The sequence below is a fragment of the Lactuca virosa genome, chromosome 5, assembly GCF_052849685.1.
Source record: "Lactuca virosa cultivar CGN04683 chromosome 5, Lactuca_virosa_CGN04683_v6, whole genome shotgun sequence".
Classification (NCBI taxonomy): Eukaryota; Viridiplantae; Streptophyta; class Magnoliopsida; order Asterales; family Asteraceae; genus Lactuca; species Lactuca virosa.
Window position 1 is genome coordinate 331,343,366 of NC_136430.1, and position 23,317 is coordinate 331,366,682.

At 35.7% G+C, this 23,317-nt stretch overlaps 1 protein-coding gene and 1 pseudogene across 1 annotated transcript; both read right to left on the reverse strand.

Moving 5' to 3' along the window:
• Window positions 1-12,688: 12,688 nt before the first annotated feature.
• On the reverse strand, window positions 12,689-13,801 carry LOC145110847 (putative carboxylesterase 4, mitochondrial). The gene has a single exon (XM_079047161.1). The coding sequence runs from the start codon at window positions 13,748-13,750 to the stop codon at window positions 12,788-12,790; it is 963 nt and encodes a 320-aa protein (XP_078903287.1). The 5' UTR covers window positions 13,751-13,801; the 3' UTR covers window positions 12,689-12,787.
• A 1,674-nt stretch (window positions 13,802-15,475) lies between these two features.
• On the reverse strand, window positions 15,476-15,919 carry LOC145113235 (2-hydroxyisoflavanone dehydratase pseudogene; annotated as a pseudogene).
• Window positions 15,920-23,317: the final 7,398 nt, after the last annotated feature.

The following is a 23,317-nucleotide window of genomic DNA, read 5'->3' on the forward strand; positions in this document are numbered from 1 at the left end:
TACAAGCTTTAGTAAATCATTAAGGAAAATCCCAAATTGGATGATAACATAAAAATATTATAGATCTTAAGTTTTTTTTTGGGAAGATCCCAACTTTGGATAACACGTAAGCGTTATTAAACTTAAGAAATCACTGGGGAAGATCTAAACTTAGGATAACCCGTAATTGTTATAAACCTTATGTTTAAACGTTAGGATCTTGACATATGTTCATAAATAAGAGGGTTGCCAAGTCACTAAAGCGTGAAATGATCCTCTTATTCACATCCCATAGTAAGATTTTGTGCGCCCAAGCGAGGTGTAGAAACCTTAACTCGTATGAAAGAGGTAATTAACTTTTTAAACCTTAGAGGGGATTAAGTACCTGTAGCCGTAGGAAAGATGATCAGTCTCTATTCGTAGTTATCTGGATAAGTACCTATTGCAATCGTCAAGACTACAAAACTATGTATCTATTGGGATCCCTGAATCCTAGGATCCTCGAGTGTTAGGATCATTAAATGTCAGGATCCCTACCTCTTAGGATCCTTGAATGTTAGGATATTTGATTTCCTACGCAAAGCAAACATTAGCTTGGGGTGGGATTTAGCCTGGATAACGCCCCTCCGATGCTTAAGTCAGTATTGGCTTTCATAATAATAAAAAGAATCATATAAGAGTAGAAGGTGGAGATAGTGTACCTTGAGTTTGTTTGAAAATGATAGACATAACTTACATGAAGTATGCTTTTAGGTGGATGACATTCCAGGATCTTGGCAGGACATTACCTTCAAGGGTGGCTAGCCAATATGCCCCTTTTCCTGCTTTTGAATCAGTGAGATACAGTCTTTCCCATTTAGGTGTCAATTTACCTGCACTAGGATCCTTGGTATTTTGGAACGTTTTCCTAAGTACCAAGTCACGTACCTGGAATCTTCTGACTTTGATGTTCTTGTTATATGCTTTAGTGATCCTTTGTTGATAAGCAACAATGCGGATCTTGGGAAGATCCCTGGGTTCATCAATAGTGTCAAGATCCTGGGCTAGGATCCTATCGTTGTTCTCTTGTTGGGATCACCACCTCAGTACGGATTACATAACATTACTTTTAACTATTCTTATTGTAAGTTATTTTTAAGCTACTTATTTGAAAATTGTTAATGATTATAAAAAATAGTTTTTTTTTGTTGTTGTTGTTAATTTAGGATTACAATTTAGGTTTAACACTATAATTTATAACTTTTATCTATTTATAAAATAGTCTCTCGATTTTTTTCAAGTTTAACTGAAATTTTGATTTAAGTTAACCATTTAACATTATATTGAAATTAATAATTTAACTATTTTGCATAAAATCATAAATTATACATAAGTTGTGACTTTAAAATGACGATTTCTCACATACAACATACTTAAACTAATAAGTTAACTATAATATGTTAAAAAGTTAAAGTCATAATTTTATAAATAGAAGTAAATTATGATATTTTAATATTGTAGTTTAGTTAATTTATTATTAGAATTTAGTTGTTACATTAATTTAATATTATTATTAACCAATTTATAATAATTATTATAAAGAAATTGAAAAGTCAATGAAGGTTTCAAATACATATGGTGCAAGTAAAAATACATCTTTTAAAAAAGTATATATATATATATATATATATATATATATATATATATATATATATATATATATATAGACACTATTGGTTTTGTATTTCGAAACAGAACATGATGGGAAAATTATATTTTAGGCAATCGTGCAAGATTCATAAATGTCAAAAATCTACGAACGCTACTTTTATAAACCATGTAAGAGTATTTTATATTTATGGTTTTTTAGATATTTGAGATGTCATAATTTGAACCAACTTAAACTTATTTATATTGTTTTGTTTCAAAATTTGATCCCCCCTAAACATACCTCTAGTTCTGTCATTCTAGGTCACCATATAGAAAAAGTTGTTTTCACATCTAGCTGTTCTAGATGGGTTTTTGGTTTGATAACCATTGGATGAGTAGGTATTGAAAAAACTCTATTGAGGAGATGAACGATCAGACCCATGATGGGGATGAATAGTCATATGTCATTAAGTGGTATTTTTGGTCGTCTCCATGAATGGGTGACCATTGTAAAGGTGGTGATGGATGGTGAAAGAACCCCTTTCTATACTTTCATATTTCTCAAAGACCCAAACTTTCATACTTGACAATATAGTTACTTCAAAACATGCTACATGCATATTTATAAAATAATATTTTACATTGATAAAGTCATTACAAAAGATTGGATACAAACCGACTATGTATTAATATTTTACATAACTACCCAGGATATTGTAATTTTATACAAACATAAACTGAAGTACAAAAGTACTATTACAAACTATTTTAAGTCTTCCAAATATACTGGGTGCTTATTGTCTGCATTATGTTAAAACATTGGGAGGGGTAAGCGATAACGCTTAGCAAGTTCAATAATAGATACAATATAACGTTATGCCATATATATACCAATATGGCAAAAGCAAATAGGAGCAAGGAACAACAAAGGCATAATGTGATAAGCTTTCCCTAACAATCATTGATTTGATTCAAAGATATACAATCATTGAGACATAACAATTTCCATACTTGATATACATCAATAATGCTTTGGCCCAAATGGCACAGAAGACATACAACTTCGGATTAACCTTTTGGTAGATTTCAGGTTTTCACGCCCTGTCTAACCCTTTTTGCCAATACCATAGAATAGAAATCATTCTCTTACAGAGACATGTTCTACATGGCCAGAGGCTACATACCAGTACCAATATGAATCTAAGTCCTTTCACTGATCACATGGTCAAAGGTATTACCTTGCTATTAAACGTAGCGAATAAAAATTAACACGGGAAAATACTCAGGAATATTATTTTGCTAGAATATCCAGGCTTTCAGCCTTATCTTAGCATACTACCGAAGCCAAAGTGATGCCTATGTCATACACTTCATGGTCAACGGTTCATACCAATACCCAAGTGATGCCTATGTCATACACTTCAAGTCAGAGGTACAGCCTTGCTATAAAAATAGCGGAAACAACAACTCGAGATGATAACATGGAAAAGCACATAACACATATAACACATAACATACAATTGTTCCTATATATTAAACTCACCTTGAATTAACCGGGGGTCAAAATAATAATTTGGGCAGCACCTCGGCTCTAAATATGACTTTCGTCGTTGAAAACCGGGCCCTGCGAGGGTTGGGCTTCGTAACCGAAAAGATAAATTTTTCGGGCCTCCGGGCACTTCGGGGCGTGTTTCGGGCGTTGAAAATAATCTCGGGGCTTCGGGGAATGTCAAAATAATAGAAATATGGAAAAAGGGGGTGAAAATGGCAATTTTCCCATTTTCCCCGAGTAATCTCGCAAGTGATCTATTTATAGGGGAGGAGATCCGGAGCTTCGGATCCGAGGCTAGGAGGGTCAGCAGCTGCGAAGGCCACGCGGCAGCAGGAGCTCGGTTCGGAGGCCAGAAGTCGCGCATGCGAGGCGGCCAGGTGCGAGGCTCGGAAGGGTGACACGGGGCGAGCTTGCGAGGCACCACCTCATCAGACGCGTCATCGACTTCGGACAGATGGAAGCCTCTTAGTGGACCGGACTTCGGTCCAATGGGGAAAGGGGTGACGACTTCGGACCAATCAGAGGGTGCCATGAGAGGCTGCGGTCCAATCAGAAGATGTCACGTGGATCAACACTATTCATGCGAAAATTAAATGAAAAATGTGCCCAATCTTGTAAAATCCATAACTTTCTCATACGGACTCCGTTTTTGACGTTCTTTATATGCACGCGTAGAGAAAATTATGCTCTACATCTTTCGTTTAGACTTTGTCGGAAAATTTTGATTTATTTTTATATTATTATTTTTAACAGACCGGGACTGGTAAATCCGTTAAAAATTCATAACTTCTTCATCCGACGTCCGTTTTCGTCAGACTTTTTACCGTTGCACTGCTAATGACGAGACCTTCAATTATCGTTTAGGTTGTTTCGGCTAAAAATCACTCGATCTAAAATTCGAGTTTTTAGCTGTCTACTGTTAAGCTAAAACTTAGAAAAATCATAACTTCCTCATACGAAGTCAGATTTTGGCGTTCTTTTTATCAAAATTCTCAGTTTAATGAATACTACGACTTTCATTTAGATAAATAAGGCTAAAAGTAGTTTATCAAAAACTCACTTTTTATGTTATTCGGCACTGTGCCGGTTTTATCGCGGATCTTCGATTGGTCATAACTTCTTCGTTATAACTCGGATTTCGATGAGGTTTTCGCCTATATGTTTCTAACGAGATTATCTACAACTTTCAATAATAAAATTTTACTTATTTTAAATTTTATATTTTCGCTAAATTTCACTATTTGGCTTTTAATTGGAATCTCATAAGACTTCCAATATTTTATGAGTGATTCTAAACATAGTTTTACTTCATTTCTAGTAAAAACTATCTGTTAGAACTTAACACTCAATTTCTCATAATATTTCATAATATTATTAACTTTTTAATTTACATAACACGATTTCAAAACGTGTATGTTACAAATATCTCCTCCTTTTGAGGATTTCGTCCCCGAAATCACAACGATTTAGATAAATGAGGATATTTCGCTCTTATCTCATTCTTATTTTCCCTAAGTATAATTTGAATCTTATCAGTGGTGTCTTGAATCATTTCAGGACCAGCAAGGATTTTCTGTCTAACATTATGCCAACATAATGGTGTTCACAGTTACTACCGAACTCTAAGACATATGCACGAAGCATATCTTCTACTGTTTGGATTGTTCTCTCCATCTATCCATCTGTCTGGGGATGATAAGCTGTGTTGGGAGCAACTCGAGATCCCAATTCACTTTTCATACTCGCCCAAAAGTGAGAAGTGAAGCGAGTATCACGATCAGAAATAATATTTAGTGACACACCATGTCTCGCGATGATTTCGTCTAAGTAAACTTGTGCGTATTTCTCCATTAGAATCGTTGTACGTATGGCGAGAAAATATGCACTCTTAATCAGCCGGTCGATAATTATCCAAAGGCTATCATTCACAGTTTTCTTCTCCTCTTTCAAGGTATTAACTGTATAAGCCGGATAAGTAGAATATCCCTTCGACATAAATTTACGAGTTTTTAAGAAAGAAATTTATTATTTTCACCGTAGACATAAATAGAATCCCTCCTTTCGATAGGGATGCATATCATCTCTTCATAGCACAAGAGATCTGCGTAGTTCTTTGACAATCGATTCATGTCGAGAATAATATCAAAGTTGGGCAAAGAGATAGGAATTAGGTTAGCAGGAAGATTATAACCTTCAATTCCTATGACACTATCTCTATAGACTTTATCAGCAAGTAATGATATATTTCCTATGTTATCTATATGAAATGATTGGACAATTGCGTAACAAGCAATTTGAAAAGAATGTGCGAATTTATAAGGCACGAAAGAATCTGAGGTATCACAATCAAATAAGATGTGAGCAGATTTAAAGTTTACGAGAAATTACTAGTCACAACATTCGAATCCTAACTTACTTCCTCTGTGGTAATCTAAAATGTATGATATTTAACTTTTGGTTTGCCAAACGATTGTCAAACTCTTCAAACTTCTTAATTACTAGCAGTGCTCAAACCTGCACCCGCTCATCATTCTCTATTGGGCCTTCGATCCTAATCTTTGAGTTAAAACTCAATTCTCATTGCAGACTCCTGCTCCTTCTTGGTTTATAGACTAAATCCAAGATAAGGTCTTTACTTTTGCTATAACCACAACTCGAATGGTCTTAATCTAATGACCCTTAATTTTATAACGCACAAGACACATAAGGAACCAAACTCTTGTATTAGAATCAGATCGAATAAATCAAGCTGATGGAATAAAGAAAATGAAAAGAGTTTGATCAACACGTGGATGCTTTGGAATAGAAAGAATAGCACCACGTATCTCTAATTCGTGCTTTCGGACATATACATCTTTTAGCTTTTGGCACCTCCTCCTTTTTAGTTGGAGTACTCTTTGATTATTGAACGGAAACTTAACTCCCCGCTATTTGACTAGTAAGAGTAGGGCGAAAACATTTCTTGTGGCCAGTAACACCACATAGCAAGTCACATCTCTGGCTAATGATTGCTCAATTCTTTAATGAAGATTGTTATATTTCTATCGACCATCTCGACCGTCTCCTTCTTGACTGAAGTTTCGTCATTACTCAATACATGGCTTTATAAACCAATCAACTTTATCTTTGTAGATTTATATTAATCGGACTCCACTCTTTATGACATTAAGATTTGAACGATAATTATCTTCTTAGTCATTACCGAAACGAAGGTAACGACACACATGAATAAACGGAATCATTTACTAGCTTCTTGGTAACCTTGTGACTTTACCTGATCCAAGTGTGAGTCCTATGCTTCCAGTAGTATAGGCCTCTACTACTATTCACACCTACTCATACTCGTCCCAAGTATTGTCTCGCAGTTCCCAAGTCACCATTCAAAAGTTTTCACAAAGCAACTTTTCACACCTGAGTGTGTTCAAACAAGTATATACAACAATTTCTCCTAGACTCAACTAGGGTTTTCGCATTTGTATCAAACATATATTGGATTACCTATACTCGCCCTCTAGGATTCTTCTCATGCATAAACTCGATCTAATATATCCTAATACTTTTCCATAGGTCGATAGAAATTTTACTTCCATTTCTTCATATAAATTCTTTCTCGGGTAGTGTCTACTCTGCAAGACATACTACACCCAAAATTTCCTCTAGCAGTGTAAAGACAAATAGTTTCCAACTACTTACATCATCTTCTAACTCATGCAAACCATCATGCATATTTGTTGGTTTCATTATCCTTTCATGACATCGTCATTCCTGTATCTGAGTAAGTCTTCTTCTCATGGTTGTATCTTTTAAGTCTACTTCATAGGAGTCTATCCCAAGAAGTCTGCATTATAGTTGCATCTCAGCAAGCTCTACTAGCTTCAACTTGGTTCTCTGTCATTCCTAACTACAACATCTCTTCTCATATAATAATATGAGTGTATATCTTCTTCAACTAAGTACTCTACCTTACTCTAACAAGTAAGCCACTCAGCCTTTTCACAACCAAATAACCTATTCCACTATCCCAATCTTGTATGTTAAAGTCGGCTTAACACACAATGGAACTTCCATAAAGATGTGATAGAAGTCAATCATCACTCAGTATTATTAAATACTAAGTCTGAGCATCCTGTATAGGGTTACTACTCGAACTACATACTACATCACAAGGCCTTGGCCTATTGAGTCTGAAAACTTCATAAGCCTTTCCTTTGATCTTCGTTTAATTCTTCTAAATCTTGTACCACATAAATTTCAATACTGTCCAAGTATTTATCACCATCCTCGGTTCTTCCGACTCTATAAACTATAACTGCTTCAATCTGGACAGCGGTGGAACAACTTCATGGATTTGCACCAACACATTTATCTCACCCAAACGTGTTTCAAACGCACATCTTTCTTCCAAAGATGTTATTATATTATCTTGCATATTCTAAATGCATAATACCACTTCATAGGTATTAATACACGATTTACGATAACATTCCATATTTATTATTTTACGATATCATGTGATCGTTTATTTATAAATTTATCGATGTAAACTATCATAAGTCTCTTTATCACTTCGAAAAGTTTCATGTAAATTCTATTATGGAAATTCTTAGAATTCTGAACATATACTTTTCTCATCTAAACCAAGGTCGGTAACAGACCTTAAACTTTATCAAGTAATAGCAATATAGCTAAGCAACTTAAGGCATGCTATATTTATTTATCATTTAGCACATCTTAGAATATAAGGCATATCCCATCTTAATATTCTAGTGCTTGTGCCCATTAGGTATTCAACCTAAAGTATACCAAATATATATTGTATCATCACTTAACAATTCATGTTTAAATCTAGAAATTCTCAAAATTCCTAGTTCATATAAACTAATTCTCTAAAATTTTTGAAGTAACTTAATGTATTAGAATACTAGGGTTTATCACTACCCAATACCCCACTTAAGTGTTTCCTAAGGTTTGTATCCATATATTTACAATGATTCCAGTTCATATATTGAACTTCCAATAGTTTAAGTCTAAATACTAATCCATGGGATTTAGTTCACTTAAACCACTGCTCTGATACCACGATTGAAAGAACTCCTTTCTATACTTTCATATTTCTGAAAGACCCAAACTTTCATACTTGACAATATAGTTACTTCAAAACATGCTACATGCATATTTATAAAATAATATTTTACATTGATAAAGTCATTACAAAAGATTGGATACAAACCGACTATGTATTAATATTTTACATAACTACCAAGGATATTGTAATTTTATGCAAACATAAACTGAAGTACAAAAGTACTATTACAAACTATTCTAAGTCTTCCAACTATACTGGGTGCTTATTGCCTACATTATGTTAAAACATTGGGAGGGGTAAGCGATAACGCTTAGCGAGTTCAATAATAGATACAATATAACGTTATGCCATATATATACCAATATGGCAAAAGCAAATAGGAGCAAGGAACAACAAATGCATAATGTGATAAGCTTTCCTTAACAATCATTAATTTGATTCAAAGATATACAATCATTGAAACATAACAATTTCCATACTTGATATACATCAATAATGCTTTGGCCCAAATGGCACAGAAGACATACAACTTCGGATTAACCTTTTGGTAGATTTCAGGTTTTCACGCCCTGTCTAACCCTTTTTGCCAATACCATAGAATAGAAATCATTCTCTTACAGAGACATGTTCTACATGGCCAGAGGCTACATACCAGTACCAATATGAATCTAAGTCCTTTCACTGATCACATGGTCAAAAGTATTACCTTGCTATTAAACGTAGCGAATAAAAATTAACACGGGAAAATACTCAGGAATATTATTTTGCTAGAATATCTAGGCTTTCAGCCTTATCTTAGCATACTACCGAAGCCAAAGTGATGCCTACGTCATACACTTCATGGTCAACGGTTCATACCAATACCCAAGTGATGCCTATGTCATACACTTCAAGTCAGAGGTACAGCTTTGCTATAAAAATAGCGGAAACAACAACTCGAGATGATAACATGGAAAAGCACATAACACATATAACACATAACATACAATTGTTCCTATATATTAAACTCACCTTGAATTAACCGGGGTCAAAATAATAATTTGGGCAGCACCTCGGCTCTAAATATGACTTTCGTCGTTGAAAACCGGGAGTTTTCTTGAAAACCGGGCCCTGCGAGGGTTGGGCCCTGTGAGGGTTGGGCTTCGAAACCGGAAAGGGGTGAGGACTTCAAACCAATCAGAGGGTGCCACGCGAGGCTGCGGTCCAATCAGAAGATGCCACGTGGATCAACACTATTCATGCGAAAATTAAATGAAAAATGTGCCCAATCTTGTAAAATCCATAACTTTCTCATACGGACTCCGTTTTTGACGTTCTTTATATGCACGCGTAGAGAAAATTATGCTCTACAACTTCCGTTTAGACTTCGTTGGAAATTTTTGACTTTATTTTTTGTATTATTATTTTTAACAGACCGGGACTGGTAAATCCGTTAAAAATTCATAACTTCTTCATCCGACGTCCGTTTTCGTCAGACTTTTTACCGTTGCACTGCTAATGACGAGACCTTCAATTATCGTTTAGGTTGTTTCGGCTAAAAATCACTCGATCTAAAATTCGAGTTTTTAGCTGTCTACTGTTAAGCTAAAACTTAGAAAAATCATAACTTCCTCATACGAAGTCAGATTTTGGCGTTCTTTTTATCAAAATTCTCAGTTTAATGAATACTACGACTTTCATTTAGATAAATAAGGCTAAAAGTAGTTTATCAAAAACTCACTTTTTATGTTATTCGGCACTGTGCCGGTTTTATCGCGGATCTTCGATTGGTCATAACTTCTTCGTTATAACTCGGATTTCGATGAGGTTTTCGCCTATATGTTTCTAACGAGATTATCTACAACTTTCAATAATAAAATTTTACTTATTTTAAATTTTATATTTTCGCTAAATTTCACTATTTGGCTTTTAATTGGAATCTCATAAGACTTCCAATATTTTATGAGTGATTCTAAACATAGTTTTACTTCATTTCTAGTAAAAACTATCTGTTAGAACTTAACACTCAATTTCTCATAATATTTCATAATATTATTAACTTTTTAATTTACATAACACGATTTCAAAACGTGTATGTTACAGATGGTTCTGAAAATATCTAGAGGAATTAGATTACAAGCACTTAGGCGTGGATTATCAGAACCTTGTTTCATCTTCTATCTTCTTTCTTCTATATTATGGCTTATGCTATGATATCAAGTTATTTATTTCTCTGTACAAATTATAAATTAAAATTTATGAAGCTTTAATACTACACATTTTGAATTGTGACCGGTGTAGAGTTTTTTCGTGCTGCATTTCCTTTATGTGGGATTTGCTCTTGTTGGTATTTCTAAGATGGTAACCATTGATCAAAACAACTTAATTCATACCTATATGGTGGTCAGTTGGTACTTAGTACAAGGACTCAAATTTACTATATAAAATACATTTTGTGGCGGTCAATCGACACCCATAAGGGAGGACGGAGTCAAGATCGGGTTCGTCGGCGGTTTAGGGCGGTACCGGCGGGTCATGGCCCCTTCAATGGTGGGTTCTAGCGGTTTAGGGGTGTGGGAGCTCTTGTGTGGGTTGGTGAACCCGCTTCAATCTTTACTCATGCATTAAGGACTTGGAAATGAGATAGGACGTATGTGACCAGCTTTACCTTCAATGGAATCTTCCCCATCGTCAATGGCTTTGATGCTATCAAAGAGTCTCAACAACACTTTTGATTGAAAAAGACAAAAAAAATAAGAGAGCTCTAGGTTTAAAATAGTTTGTTTTTTCAGGGCCAAATTTTATTAAATAGCCTTTTGGTGAAAATGAACTTACGAGCCCAAATTTTATTGTGCATCCAACAATTATACATTCATAAATGTTTTTTTTGGTGTTTGAAATTATATATTTAAAATAGTTTTTTTTATATAAGTGTTCATAAAATTATGGTATTAACATGCATTTATGAGAAAGTATTTGGATCACATGATTAAAAACATAATAAATTAATTTGTATGTTTCTAATTATAAAAAATAGTAACGTAATAGTGGGTTGAGTGAGTTGGGAAAGATAGAGTTTTCATGTATTGTGGGTTGAGAAATATAAAAGATAGAAGATAGAAGAGAAGAAAAGATGGCGTGAAGTTGATGTGACACTGGATTGAGTGAGTTGGGAGGAAATGACTCCCTCCTCCCTAACAAAGCTTCTCCTCAGCGTCTTTATCTAAAATTAAAGTACACTTTGATAGTGTTGTTTCACAAAATCACAATTTCTGTAATTCCACATCGGGCGTTATTGTTAATGGTTGCATGTCTTTTTGAATGCTCTAGATTAATTTTTCTGGTTGTTGCTACTAACATTGGATTTGGTGGTTTCTTCAAGCTTGATTCATTATTATTGTTTATGATTTCACTTTTACAGGATAATTCATATACATACACACTCTATGACTCTACACAAGTTGCTTGGTGATGCTCGATTTGGCATTTTCATGGTGTTGGGTATAATCAGTGTTGTTGGTTCAGAGGTCATTGACATTGGCAAATTTTCTGAAGTGATCCAACTACTTGGACAAAAAAAATCCCAAGTTTCAAATTTTCATTGTCGATTCCTTGGTGTCGACATACATGTTGCTTTCAGTCTATTCCATTATATTTTTAATTGTTGGTGTTGGGTTAAGCAGTTTAACAGGATTTGCTGTTTTTAATCTTTATTGTGTTGTTTTTGGCATTACACTGCCTAGTATATTGGGCTCTTTCTTCTGTTTCTCAATTATAATATTTTTAACAATAGCCATAAATATAAACAGCTCTGTCAAATAATTGTTGTATACACTCAATTTGTTGAGAGATTTTACTATTCAAATATTAGATTATTCATTATTCTTTATGGATAACTTCAATCATCTTTTAACTGTTTTAGTTATCATCATACAACGAATGAGAAGACAAACCGGCAACAAGTTGTGCCGTTAAGCCCTTTTGTATGGTAAAACCAATTCTTTTGAAGACTACATCCATAGATCTAGGGGGTATAACATCTTAACCACAACTATTTTTTAGAGTCGATAAGAAAATATTACGCCGTTTCCAAAAAAAGATAAGAAAATATTACAGAAATAGTCGTAGTATTTTGTACATACATCTTAAAGTTTGTACAAAGGCAAATCGGACATTCTATAAAAAAGTTAACTATATAATCCACATTTTGTGGAAAGTGTAGATATTAATATGGTTAAACATATTTTGGTGAATTTAATTATGATTGTTGATTTATAAATAGTTGAACTTATTATGCTACATTGCTACTATATGTACGGATCATTCATTTAGAAAAAAGTCAAATATGGGGTAGACATTCATACAAGGTACAATAAACAATTAGGGGATACCTACAAAATTAGCTAAACATAAACTATGTTTCTGTCGGTTTCTCTTCCGATCCCTATAAAAAAGTCAATCTGTAAATTCAGCAAAAGATAATATTAAAAAATAATAAATTACAAAGTAAAGCTAAAGCATGAGGGTAGGATACTTTTATGTCGACGAACAATACATTCATCTCAAGCATTATTGATGAATTTACAAATTCTAGTACGCAAACTACACGCATTTGCACAAGAAGGGTTGAATAAGAAAAACACATGTTCCTCTCCTTCATCCTCCACCACTTCCAAATCTCCTTTCCACCCACTTTTCTCGACCAAATCTTTGTAATACAATCCCCTCTCTCTCATCAAATCATTCCCACCGATAAAAACCATCATCTTGGAGCAACCCATACCCGATATTTTCGGATCTATACCCGGGTTGATCAATGGGTCATCCAGCCCGCTGCTTCCCGGGTGCGCCACAGCCCATGCGTCATTAAAAAGAGCAATCAACCGGGGTTCAAGAAAGTCGGACTCCTTACCAACCCGTTCCTTGCCCCAGAAATACGGGTGAAACAAGATAACACCCTGGAACCGTAAACCGGCGGGGGTATCCGATCCGACCCGGATCGCCATGTGGTGTGCTATGTTACCTCCGGCACTGTCGCCGGCGAGGAAGATGTTTTGAAGATCGGCGTATTCATTCAACCATGGCTCTGGACCATTTCCATTAACATGCTCGGCAACCCACTTGATCGCTTCCCATGAGTCTTCATAAGCGATCGGGAGAGGAAACTCCGGCGCTAGTCTGTAGTCGACGGAGACGGCGACGACGTTGGATTCTGAGACGACGAGGTTGAGGAAGTTGTGGTACAGAGAGGACTTAGCAGATTCGATCATAAAACCACCACCGTGATAGAAGATTAAAAGCGGGAGTTTGTGGTGGGGGATTATGGTTGTGGTTTTTGGAACGTAAAGCCTAGCAAAGACGTTGTTCTGTGGTGAAAAGACGACGTCTTTGGAATTAACGCCGGAGGAAGGATCGACGCCGGCTGGAACAATATCAGGAACTTGGAGTTTGTGGATTCGACCGTCTTCGAAAATACGAATTATACCAGGGATTTCTTTGATGATTTCGTTGGTGGACGATTCCATGTTGAAAATGAAAGAAGCTGACTATAGATATTACACATATATAACTATAGATATTGTACATATATATGGGATATCTTATTCTTAACCTGATTTTATTATTATGAAGGGACCCTACAATAATTATATATATATATATATATATATATATATATATATATATATATATATATATATATATATATGGCATATCTTATTCTTAACCTGATTTTAGTATTATGCAGGACCCTGCAATAATTACTTAGTAGTTGACTTTCACATTATTTTTTAAATTCCAGGTTTTTTTTTTCAGCTTTTTTCATTGAAGACCCGTAATGTCCAACTTTATTTTTGAAAAATATGTTTCATTTCTAAGAATATTACAATGTACAAACTGCAATCAATAGTTATATTGTAAATTGAAGAACATTAATCCACTTGATCAAACAAAAATAATAAGGCTTGTATATAAACAAATAAAATAAGAATGATTAAGTCATATGTTAACCAAAAATACAAAATAGATCTGTTAAAATCTCTTGACTTCCCGGAGCCATGATCCTCAACCACCGTCGTCGATTTACTGCCACCACTAACTACTGCCATCGTCGTCGGAGAAGAGAGGAACGAGAAAGAGAAATACGGACTGAGAAGAAAGGAACGAGAAAGAGAATCCGACTAAGACTAACCACTGACATCGTCGTCGGAGAAGAGAAGAAACTCCACTGCTACCGTCGCCGGAGAAGAGATGAAACGCTACTGCCACCATAGCCTGAGAAGAGAGGAAACGTCACTGTCATCGCGTGAAGTTGCCTAAAACATTGTGTGAGAAAAAGATTGTCGTCGTAAGAAAAATATAGTTGCCTGAGAAAAGATAGTTAGTTGTATCTCTCTCATTGCCGGAAGTCGTCCCAAATCGCCTGAAAATCACATGAACGACTGCCAAACAAACTGATCCAAACAACTTAATTCATACCTATGGTGGTCAATTTGTACCCAAGGACTCAAATTTACTATATAAAAGACACTTTGTGGTGGTCAATCTGACACTCATGACAAAGCTTCTTCGCAACGCTTTATCTAAATTTGAAATACACTTTGAATTTTAGTAATTGGTTGGTAATCATGTAGCGTTGTTCACAAATTCACAATGGCTCAAATTCCACATTGGGCGTTATTGTTAATGATTGATTGCATGTCTTTTTGAATGCTCTTAATTAGTTTTTCTGGTTGCTGCTACTAACATTGGATTTGGTGGTTTCTTCAAGCTTGACTCATTATTATTGTCTATGAGTCACTTTTAGAGGATAATTCATAATTTCATATACATACACACTTTACACAAGTTGCTTGGTGATGTTGGATTTGGCCTTTTCATGGTGTTGGCTATAATCGTTGTTGTTGTTGGTTCAAAGATCATTGACTTTGGCGGATTTTTTGAAGTGAACTGATTGGACAAAAAAATCTAAATTAAGTTTCAAATTTTCATTGTCGATTCCTTGGTGTCGACGTATCTACCGCTTTTGTCTATTCCATTGTATTTTTAATAGTTGGTGTTGGGATTTAGTAGTTTTAGAGGATTTGTTGTTTCTGGTCTTTGTTTTGTTGCGTAGTATACTTTCTAGATCCTTTTATGTTTCTTAATTATTATCTTCAACAAAAGATAATATTAAAACATAAAAAAATTACAAATTAAAACATGAGAGTAGGATACCTTTATGTCGACGAGCAATACATTCCTCTCAACTCTCAAGCATTATTGATGAATGTACAAATTCTATTATGCAAAGTACAATCATTTGCACAGGAAGGCTTAAATAAGAAAAACACATGTTCCTCCCCTTCATTCTCCACCACTTCCAAATCTCCTTTCCACCCACTTTTCTTCACCACTTCTTTGTAATACAATCCCCTCTCTCTGAAAAAGTCATTCCCACCAATAAAAACCAGCATCTTGGAGCAACCCATACCCGATATATTCGGGTCCATACCCGGGTTGATCAACGGGTCATCCAGCCCGCTGCTTTCCGGGTGCGCGACAGCCCATGAGTCTCCCACAAAACCAATCAACCAGAGTTCAATAAAGTCAGACTCCTTACCAATCCGTTCCTTACCCCAGAAATACGGGTGAAGCAAGATAACACCCTGGAACCGTAAACCAGTTGGGGTATCCGATCCGACCCGAATCGCCATGTGGTGTGCTATGTTACCTCCTGCACTGTCATAGCCCAAAAGTCCTTTTTGGAAAAGTTACAAAAAGTCAGGTTTTCTGACTTTTCTAAAAAGTTCATTTTCCTTGTATCAAAACTCCAAAAGTAGCTTTTAAAACTAGTTTTGCCAAACATTTTTTGCTCTTTTTCTTTTCCAAAAAGGACTTTTGGCTGTGAAAAGCTAGACCAAACACCCAAGAAGAAAGAGTTTTGAGAAAGGGAAAGTTAAAAGTGTTGGAATAAAGATAAAGATGTGGTAGAAAAAGTGTAGCTCTTGTCCATGTGAAGAAGTTTTGTGAAATTAATTTACGCTTTAACTTTAAACGATTAAATATAGAAAAAATTGTAAGAATGGTCCCTGTGGCATATCAAAACTAGCAACTTTGGTCCAAAATGAGTTTGGCTCGCAAGGATGGTCCAATAGTTTCGTTTTGTTGCGAGTTTAGTCCAAAAATTTTAAAACTTTTTATTATGACGGATTTGCCCTTGGTATTTTCCCTTTTTCAATTTTTTTTATTACAGAAATCAAAAAAAGAAAAAGAAAAAAAAAGAAAATCTCTCTCTCTCTCTCTCTCTCTCTCTCTCTCTCTCTCTCTCTCTCTCTCTCTCTCTCTCTCTCTCTCTCTCTCTCTCTCTCTCTCAAGAACTTAGGATTCTTGGATGAACCGGATGAAGATATGTTCTTCATTCATCTTCTAGAAACAAAAATTCAAGGTTTAGTTTTAAAAGACACACACAAAACCAATCTCTCTCTGCTCTCCCATTGATGTTCAAGCTTCTAAAGAGCATAATTTTGAGCTTTAGAACACTGATGAAAAGGCAGATCCCAAATATAAACGTGATGAAGATGATCGAAGTTTTTTTGATTTTTTAGATGTTCTTGTCCGAACATGAAGATGAACAAAATTAAAAAACTGATGAATAAACAAATCTTCTGTTCTAAACAAATCGTGACTCAAACTCGATTTCAGGAACTCAATGACAAATTTGAAGAACTCAAGAACGATCTTCAAGCTACAAAAATCATGTTCAAATTTTCTGGAAACCGTAAACCATAGAAACATAGAAAACATTAAATCGAAACCCCTGAAACTCGAAAACCTTAAATCAAAACACCAAAAGTCGAAACTTTGAACTTGAAAACCTTAAATCATAACACTAAAAGATGTGAATATGTAAAAATCAAAATCGAACTTTGATTTCTCTTCTTTAAATCGATATCAAATGTCGACTACATGACTTGAGACTAAAAACCTCAGATTTCATCCAAGAGCTCGAGATTTTCACAGGTTCGTGGTTTTTTAAAGCTAAAGAAAACGAAGGGTTCATTGGATTTGGGAAGCATGTCGATGAGCGGGAGTCGCATCTTCGGAGGTTCACCAGAAGAAGCTTGACATGACATCTGGGTTTTGTTGGAAAAGCTTGAAAGGAGATCTGGTGTTGTTCTGGCTCTTATGGTAGATTCTTGTATCTAATTTGATATTCTTGATGAATTTTTGGGAAAGAAACGATTAAAGAGCTTTTGTTAAGGAAAAGTAATGAGGAAGGAATGGGCATTAATGAGAGAGAGAGAGAGGGAGAGAGAGAGAGAGAGAGTAAGAGAGAGAGATATTTTATTTTTAATTGTTGTAATAAAAGAAAAATGGAAAATAAAATAATTAGGGGCAAATCCGTCATTATAAAAACATTCATAGGAAATTGGACTAAACTCGCAACAAAACGAAACTATTGGACCATCCTTGCGAGCCAAACTCATTTTGGACCAAAGTTGCTAGTTTTGACATACCATAGGGACCATTCTTGCAATTTTGTCTTAAATATATATAGCTTTAAGTATAAATATTGGTATTAGAATGATATGGGAAAGTAATGGGTTATACTTTGGAGTTTAAAATGTGCATGATATATGATATAGGGATAATGACTTGAGAGGGTAACATACTTTTGCTATTGGTCACATTTGGTCACTAAACTTTTTTTCGTGCTCTAATAGCCATTTAACTTGTTGATTTGTGTAAATTTTCCCCCTGCGACTGCTTTTTGCCGGTTGCAATGGATTGATCGATCCTACGTGTCAGTTTGATCCTACGTGGCATGTTGAGCTAATGTTATTAAAAGAGGGGTGTATGTGGTTCCTTTATTGTGCCCTAATACCCCGATGGCTTCCTCCTACAGCTTCTCATCGTCCCTCAATCGATCAAGCAAGAAATCAACAGTGAACGATCCAAAAACTTGTGATTGTGGGTTCCCTGCACGTATTCTAACGTCAGCAACACCAAAGAATCCAGGGAGGCATTTCATGGTATGCAATAAGGTAAGCTATTTTACTTGAATCTTCCCCCTTTTCTGATTCTTTTTTCCTAATTTGAAATCTCATTATGAGTTATTTGTGTTGAAGGGTAAATGCAAATATTGGAAATGGTTGGATGTAGAACCTGTACAAATGCTTGTAATGGAAGTGGTGGAGGGAATGAAAGCTGAATTAGTAGCATTGAAGACTGAAGTAGAGAAGGTGAAGGAAGACATGAAACATATGAAGAAGGAAAAGTACTCTGATGCCATTGCAATGAAGGAAAAAATATATAAGTTTACCATAGGATTTCTTTTTTTGATCATCGTGTATATGATGAAATGATGTGAAATGATGTATTGAAAGATGTTTGAATGGAATGAAGGCATTATCTTAACTTCTTGTTGGAATGGAATGAAGTAATTTTGACTGGAATGGAATCACAAACTAGTAATTTTGACTGGAATGGAATCACAAAGAAGTAATTTTGACTTGAATTAGAAAGAAGTAATTTTGACTGGAATCACAATGTAGTAATTTTGGAATGGAATCACAAAGAAGTATATGTTCATGTTCAAAAGATTGATTTGAGAGAAAAGGATGATTGAAAAGAAACTTCTTCTTATTTCTCTTCTGAACAACTACTAATCTATTACATATATGTACAATTAATAACATTACACATCAAGACGTCTAACTAACTTGTAACAGACTAGAAAGTAGAAAATGACCAAACAACCCTTGGTAGTTAAAACTGATTAACTATCATATTAGTTAAGCTAACAATATATGATTCCATTCTTTGACTGTAATGAATAGATAAATATAATTTTGACTGGAATGGAATCACTGAGACAACATTGCATACAAATAACAAGAAATACTCCATTAATATTCGATGTTAAATAAAGGGCAAGTTGTCTGCATACACAAAAGATAGGACAAAAGATTCCTACTAGGGACCACAAAAGAAGGGCCACCATGTGCCCACACACCCAAAAGAAAAGCATAAATAAAACATAATACTTTGTCTTTACATCACAACTTGATAACAAAAGATGTGCCCATCCACTACCTACATACTAACTTAATCAATGACTGCATGGTTCTCTGCACTGCTCCCAACCCCAAGTATATTTCTCCTCAATGCCATTTTGACAATCCTTTCAAAATATTGCCTCCGTACACTTCTATCAATTGGGGCCCTTCTTGGGACAGACCTTGCAGCTGTTGTTGTTGGTGGTGGTGGTGGTGGTTGGGCTGCTGCTGGTGGTGGTGATGGAGGTGGTTGAGGTGGTTGGCTTGCTGCTGCATCTGGTGGTTGACTTGGTCCTACTCCACTACCCCTGGAGGAACTTGCTACAAAAAAATTGAAGTCTCAATTACTTATCAAACTGATATATGTAAAGATGATTGGGGCATTTACCTGATGTATTTGTTTCCTGCTTAGATGGACACTTTTTCTTGTTATGGCCTGGTTCCTTACACATACTACACCTTATCAGGGCTCCCCTTCTTGTCACAGAATGTCTAACTGGGCCACTCAACTCTCTTTCCACTGCATCCCTCTTCCTTTTCATTGATGGTCTACCAGGTAATCTTCTTCTTTTGGGAGGAAAAGGCTTTTGATAAGGAACTTCTGGCCACATATCACTACCATTGAGAGGGTTAATGCTATAATTGTAGCATTTTAGATAAGCCTTTTTACTGTATGATTGGGACACATATGTTTCTGCATCTTGATTCAGGGAAGAGATTGCAGCTACTCCATGTAAGCATGGTATCCCTGTAAGTTGCCATTTTCTACATGTACAAGTCTTTGCAATTAGATCCACTCCATATGCTGCATCATTGAACCTAACTTCATACTTTTAATAACCACAAGAAGTAACCCCCCAAAATCTGTATAAGGCAATAATGACTACAAATTAATAACTAATAACACAAACTAATAAAAACCATTTGTTGAATTGTAAAACTACATGTTACCTCTGTTTAACCTTCAAATCTTGTATAAACTTCCTAATACTTGAACAGATAGTCAAATCCCATTCATTTCCTTCTACTCTTTGACTGTATATCCTCTCCATCACAAATATCCTAATCTCCTCTAGCATAGTGATGATTGGTTTCCTTCTAGCATGCCTAATAGCAGAATTGAAACTCTCACTCACCCCATTCTCAACTGCATCACAATCTCTTCCCTCTTTAAAAAATGCCTTAGACCAGGTAGTAGGATCTCTATCTATAAGGTAGTCATATGCTTGACTATCAATAGATTTGATCTTTTCTATAACATGTTTGAACTTCTGTTCAGTACTAGCTTTGACAGCCCTCCAAAAAAGCTTCCTGAAATGTTGACCAGTAAACCTTTTAGCAAAATTAGCCACAATGTGTCTGGCACATTGTCTGTGTTCAACTTCTGGACACCTTTCTTTTACCGCTTCTAGCAACCCATATAAATAACAACAACAAAATTAGTGAAACATGCATAAAAACAGATGTAAAAAAATGAACCAATGCTAACCTTGTGTTCATCAGAAAGAAGGGTAATGCCTGCACCAAGACCACCATCAATGTCATCCATGCGGAGATCTATGAACCACTTCCATGTGGCCTTGTTCTCAACCCCAACTACAACCCATGCTATATGGTAGATATGGTTGTTTGCATCCCTCCCTACAGCTGCCAAAACTTCTCCCCTAACAATACCCTTTAAGAAGCAACCATCAAGGCCAATCACATGCCTGCACCCTTCCTTCCAACCATCACTTACAGCTTTAAAGCAGACATAGTACTTAGAAAACAAAGTTGTGGAATCTGGCATGATGTCTACATCTATCCTCACAGTAGACCCAGGGTTTGTCCTCAGAATTTCATGACCATATGACCATAATCTCCCATAATGTTCAATTAGACTTCCTTCAATTTCTTGTAATGCAAATTTCTTTGCATTTCTGCATTGCCCCACACTCACATTTATATTGAATGTTGTTGAAACTTTAGCTTTCATCTTCCTAACACTCATTTTTGGCTTCTCTATAATTTCACTCATAAACTGTTTGCCTAACCACTTATAAGTTACTATGGATCCAAACTTAAACTCCCTGCTACAATTATGTTCACTAACTAGAGATTTTATCTGGAAAGTCTTCTCTTTAGTCATCCAAGAGGCCCAAAGTCTAAATGGACAAGTAGGTGACTTGTTTTTTTTTGCAACACTTAACTAACAACCTTTGGGAGTCATTTTTTTCAAACCAAAGATCATATCCATTAGCAACTGCATAGTTGCTCAACATGTTTTTAAGCTCATCAGGGTTAGAAAATCGCATACCTAACAATGGTTTTATTTGATTCCATGCTTGTCTATCATCATGCACAGGGTATTAAGGTTCAACATAGTCAACATCTTCATATAGATCATCTACATTTACTGTATGTAGACAAAGTTTGTTTAAGAACCTGTCACCCATGGTTTTGTTGGCTAGGAATGGATATTCAGCATCATCTTCTTCATGGTCAACATAATAAGTGTCCGGAAAGACTGAGTCTTCATCCTCTTCACAACTGTAGTCTTGATCTTCATTTTCCTCTTCCTCAATCCATTCGAAGATTGGTTCATTATATTGGTCCACATACACATTCATTCTCCTTTCATTTGCATAAGCCAAATCCAAAAATTCTTTGTAATCATCGTCATTCACCAGTGTATGAATTCCCTGACTTAAAGACTCTTGTGAAAGGCAAAAGTAGATGTCTTTGCTTTTACTTCTGGTGAGCTTTTGAAGGAATTCCATGAACTCCTCGTAGTCAAAAGCACTGAAGTCAACATCTCGCACTGATTGTCTGTCGGGATCAAAGTATACTAATGGGTTGGGTGCAAACGTTCCATTGTAGTGGAAATCCACTACAATGAAGTTTCGATCAGTGGGACATTGTGATGAAGCCATTATAGAGACTGATTGAAGATTGAAGGAGACAAAATCGGGGGTTAATGAGACTTCGTGCCCTAATCGAATTTAAGGACCAAATGAGACTTCACTCTTAACTTTAATGAGGATGGGAGGCAAAATCGGGGCCTACATGCCACCTCATTGGCCACCTAGGATAAAAAAGCCACATCAGACCGATTCAACCATTGAAACCGGCTATAATCGGTCATAGGGGGAAAATTTACACGAATCAACAAGTTAAATGGCTATTAGAGCACGAAAAAAGGTTTAGTGACCAAATGTGACCAATAGCAAAAGTATGTTACCCTGTCAAATCATTATCCCTATGATATACTGTTGTAATGTTGTTAGTTTCCAGTTTCTATGCTAATTAACATATACAATTAAATCACAATATCCTTATGAACAGTATCTTACCGGATACTGTTCATAAAGTTAGTTTGTCTACCATGATTAGTTTAATCCCTGCTACCTATCGTTCCTTCTTTCACCGCTTCAGATACATCTGCTTCTTCATTCTTTTTTGTCGGCAATCTCCACCGCTTAATCCCTCCACCGATCACTCAAAACCTTTAATCACTTTCAATGTCGGCAACCACCATACCAGAACCTCACAGTTGCACTTCCCTTTACGGGCCTTTCTGTTCTCCACCTTCATTCTTCTTGATGCAGACGAAATCACCTGCACCGGCATGTTCGGTCCTAAATCACCGCCTCCGGTTTCCTTTATTAGCATCGTCTCTCTTGTAGAATAATCTGACCCATTTGCTTGAACTGAGGAAAACCACCGCACGCTGTCATCGTATTTCCCCCTCTCTTAACAATATAAGTAATGGAGTTGAAGAACAACAATACGCAAACCATCAGCCGATGTATGTACATGTTCTCAATCGATCAATTCTTTATTATACTCTTCATGTCCGTTCTCAACTCTTGATTAATTCAACTTGATTTCGAGCTGTAGTGTTCAAATATGTGATAAATCGCCATGCCCGCAAATTGTTTGATGTAAGTCCTCACCATGGTGATAGCATCATTTAGTCATTTCATCTCTTACAATTAGCTTACATGGTAAAAAAAAATTTCAGGTTCATGCATATCAAATTAGCAATACGATTTAGGTTTATCTATATGTTGA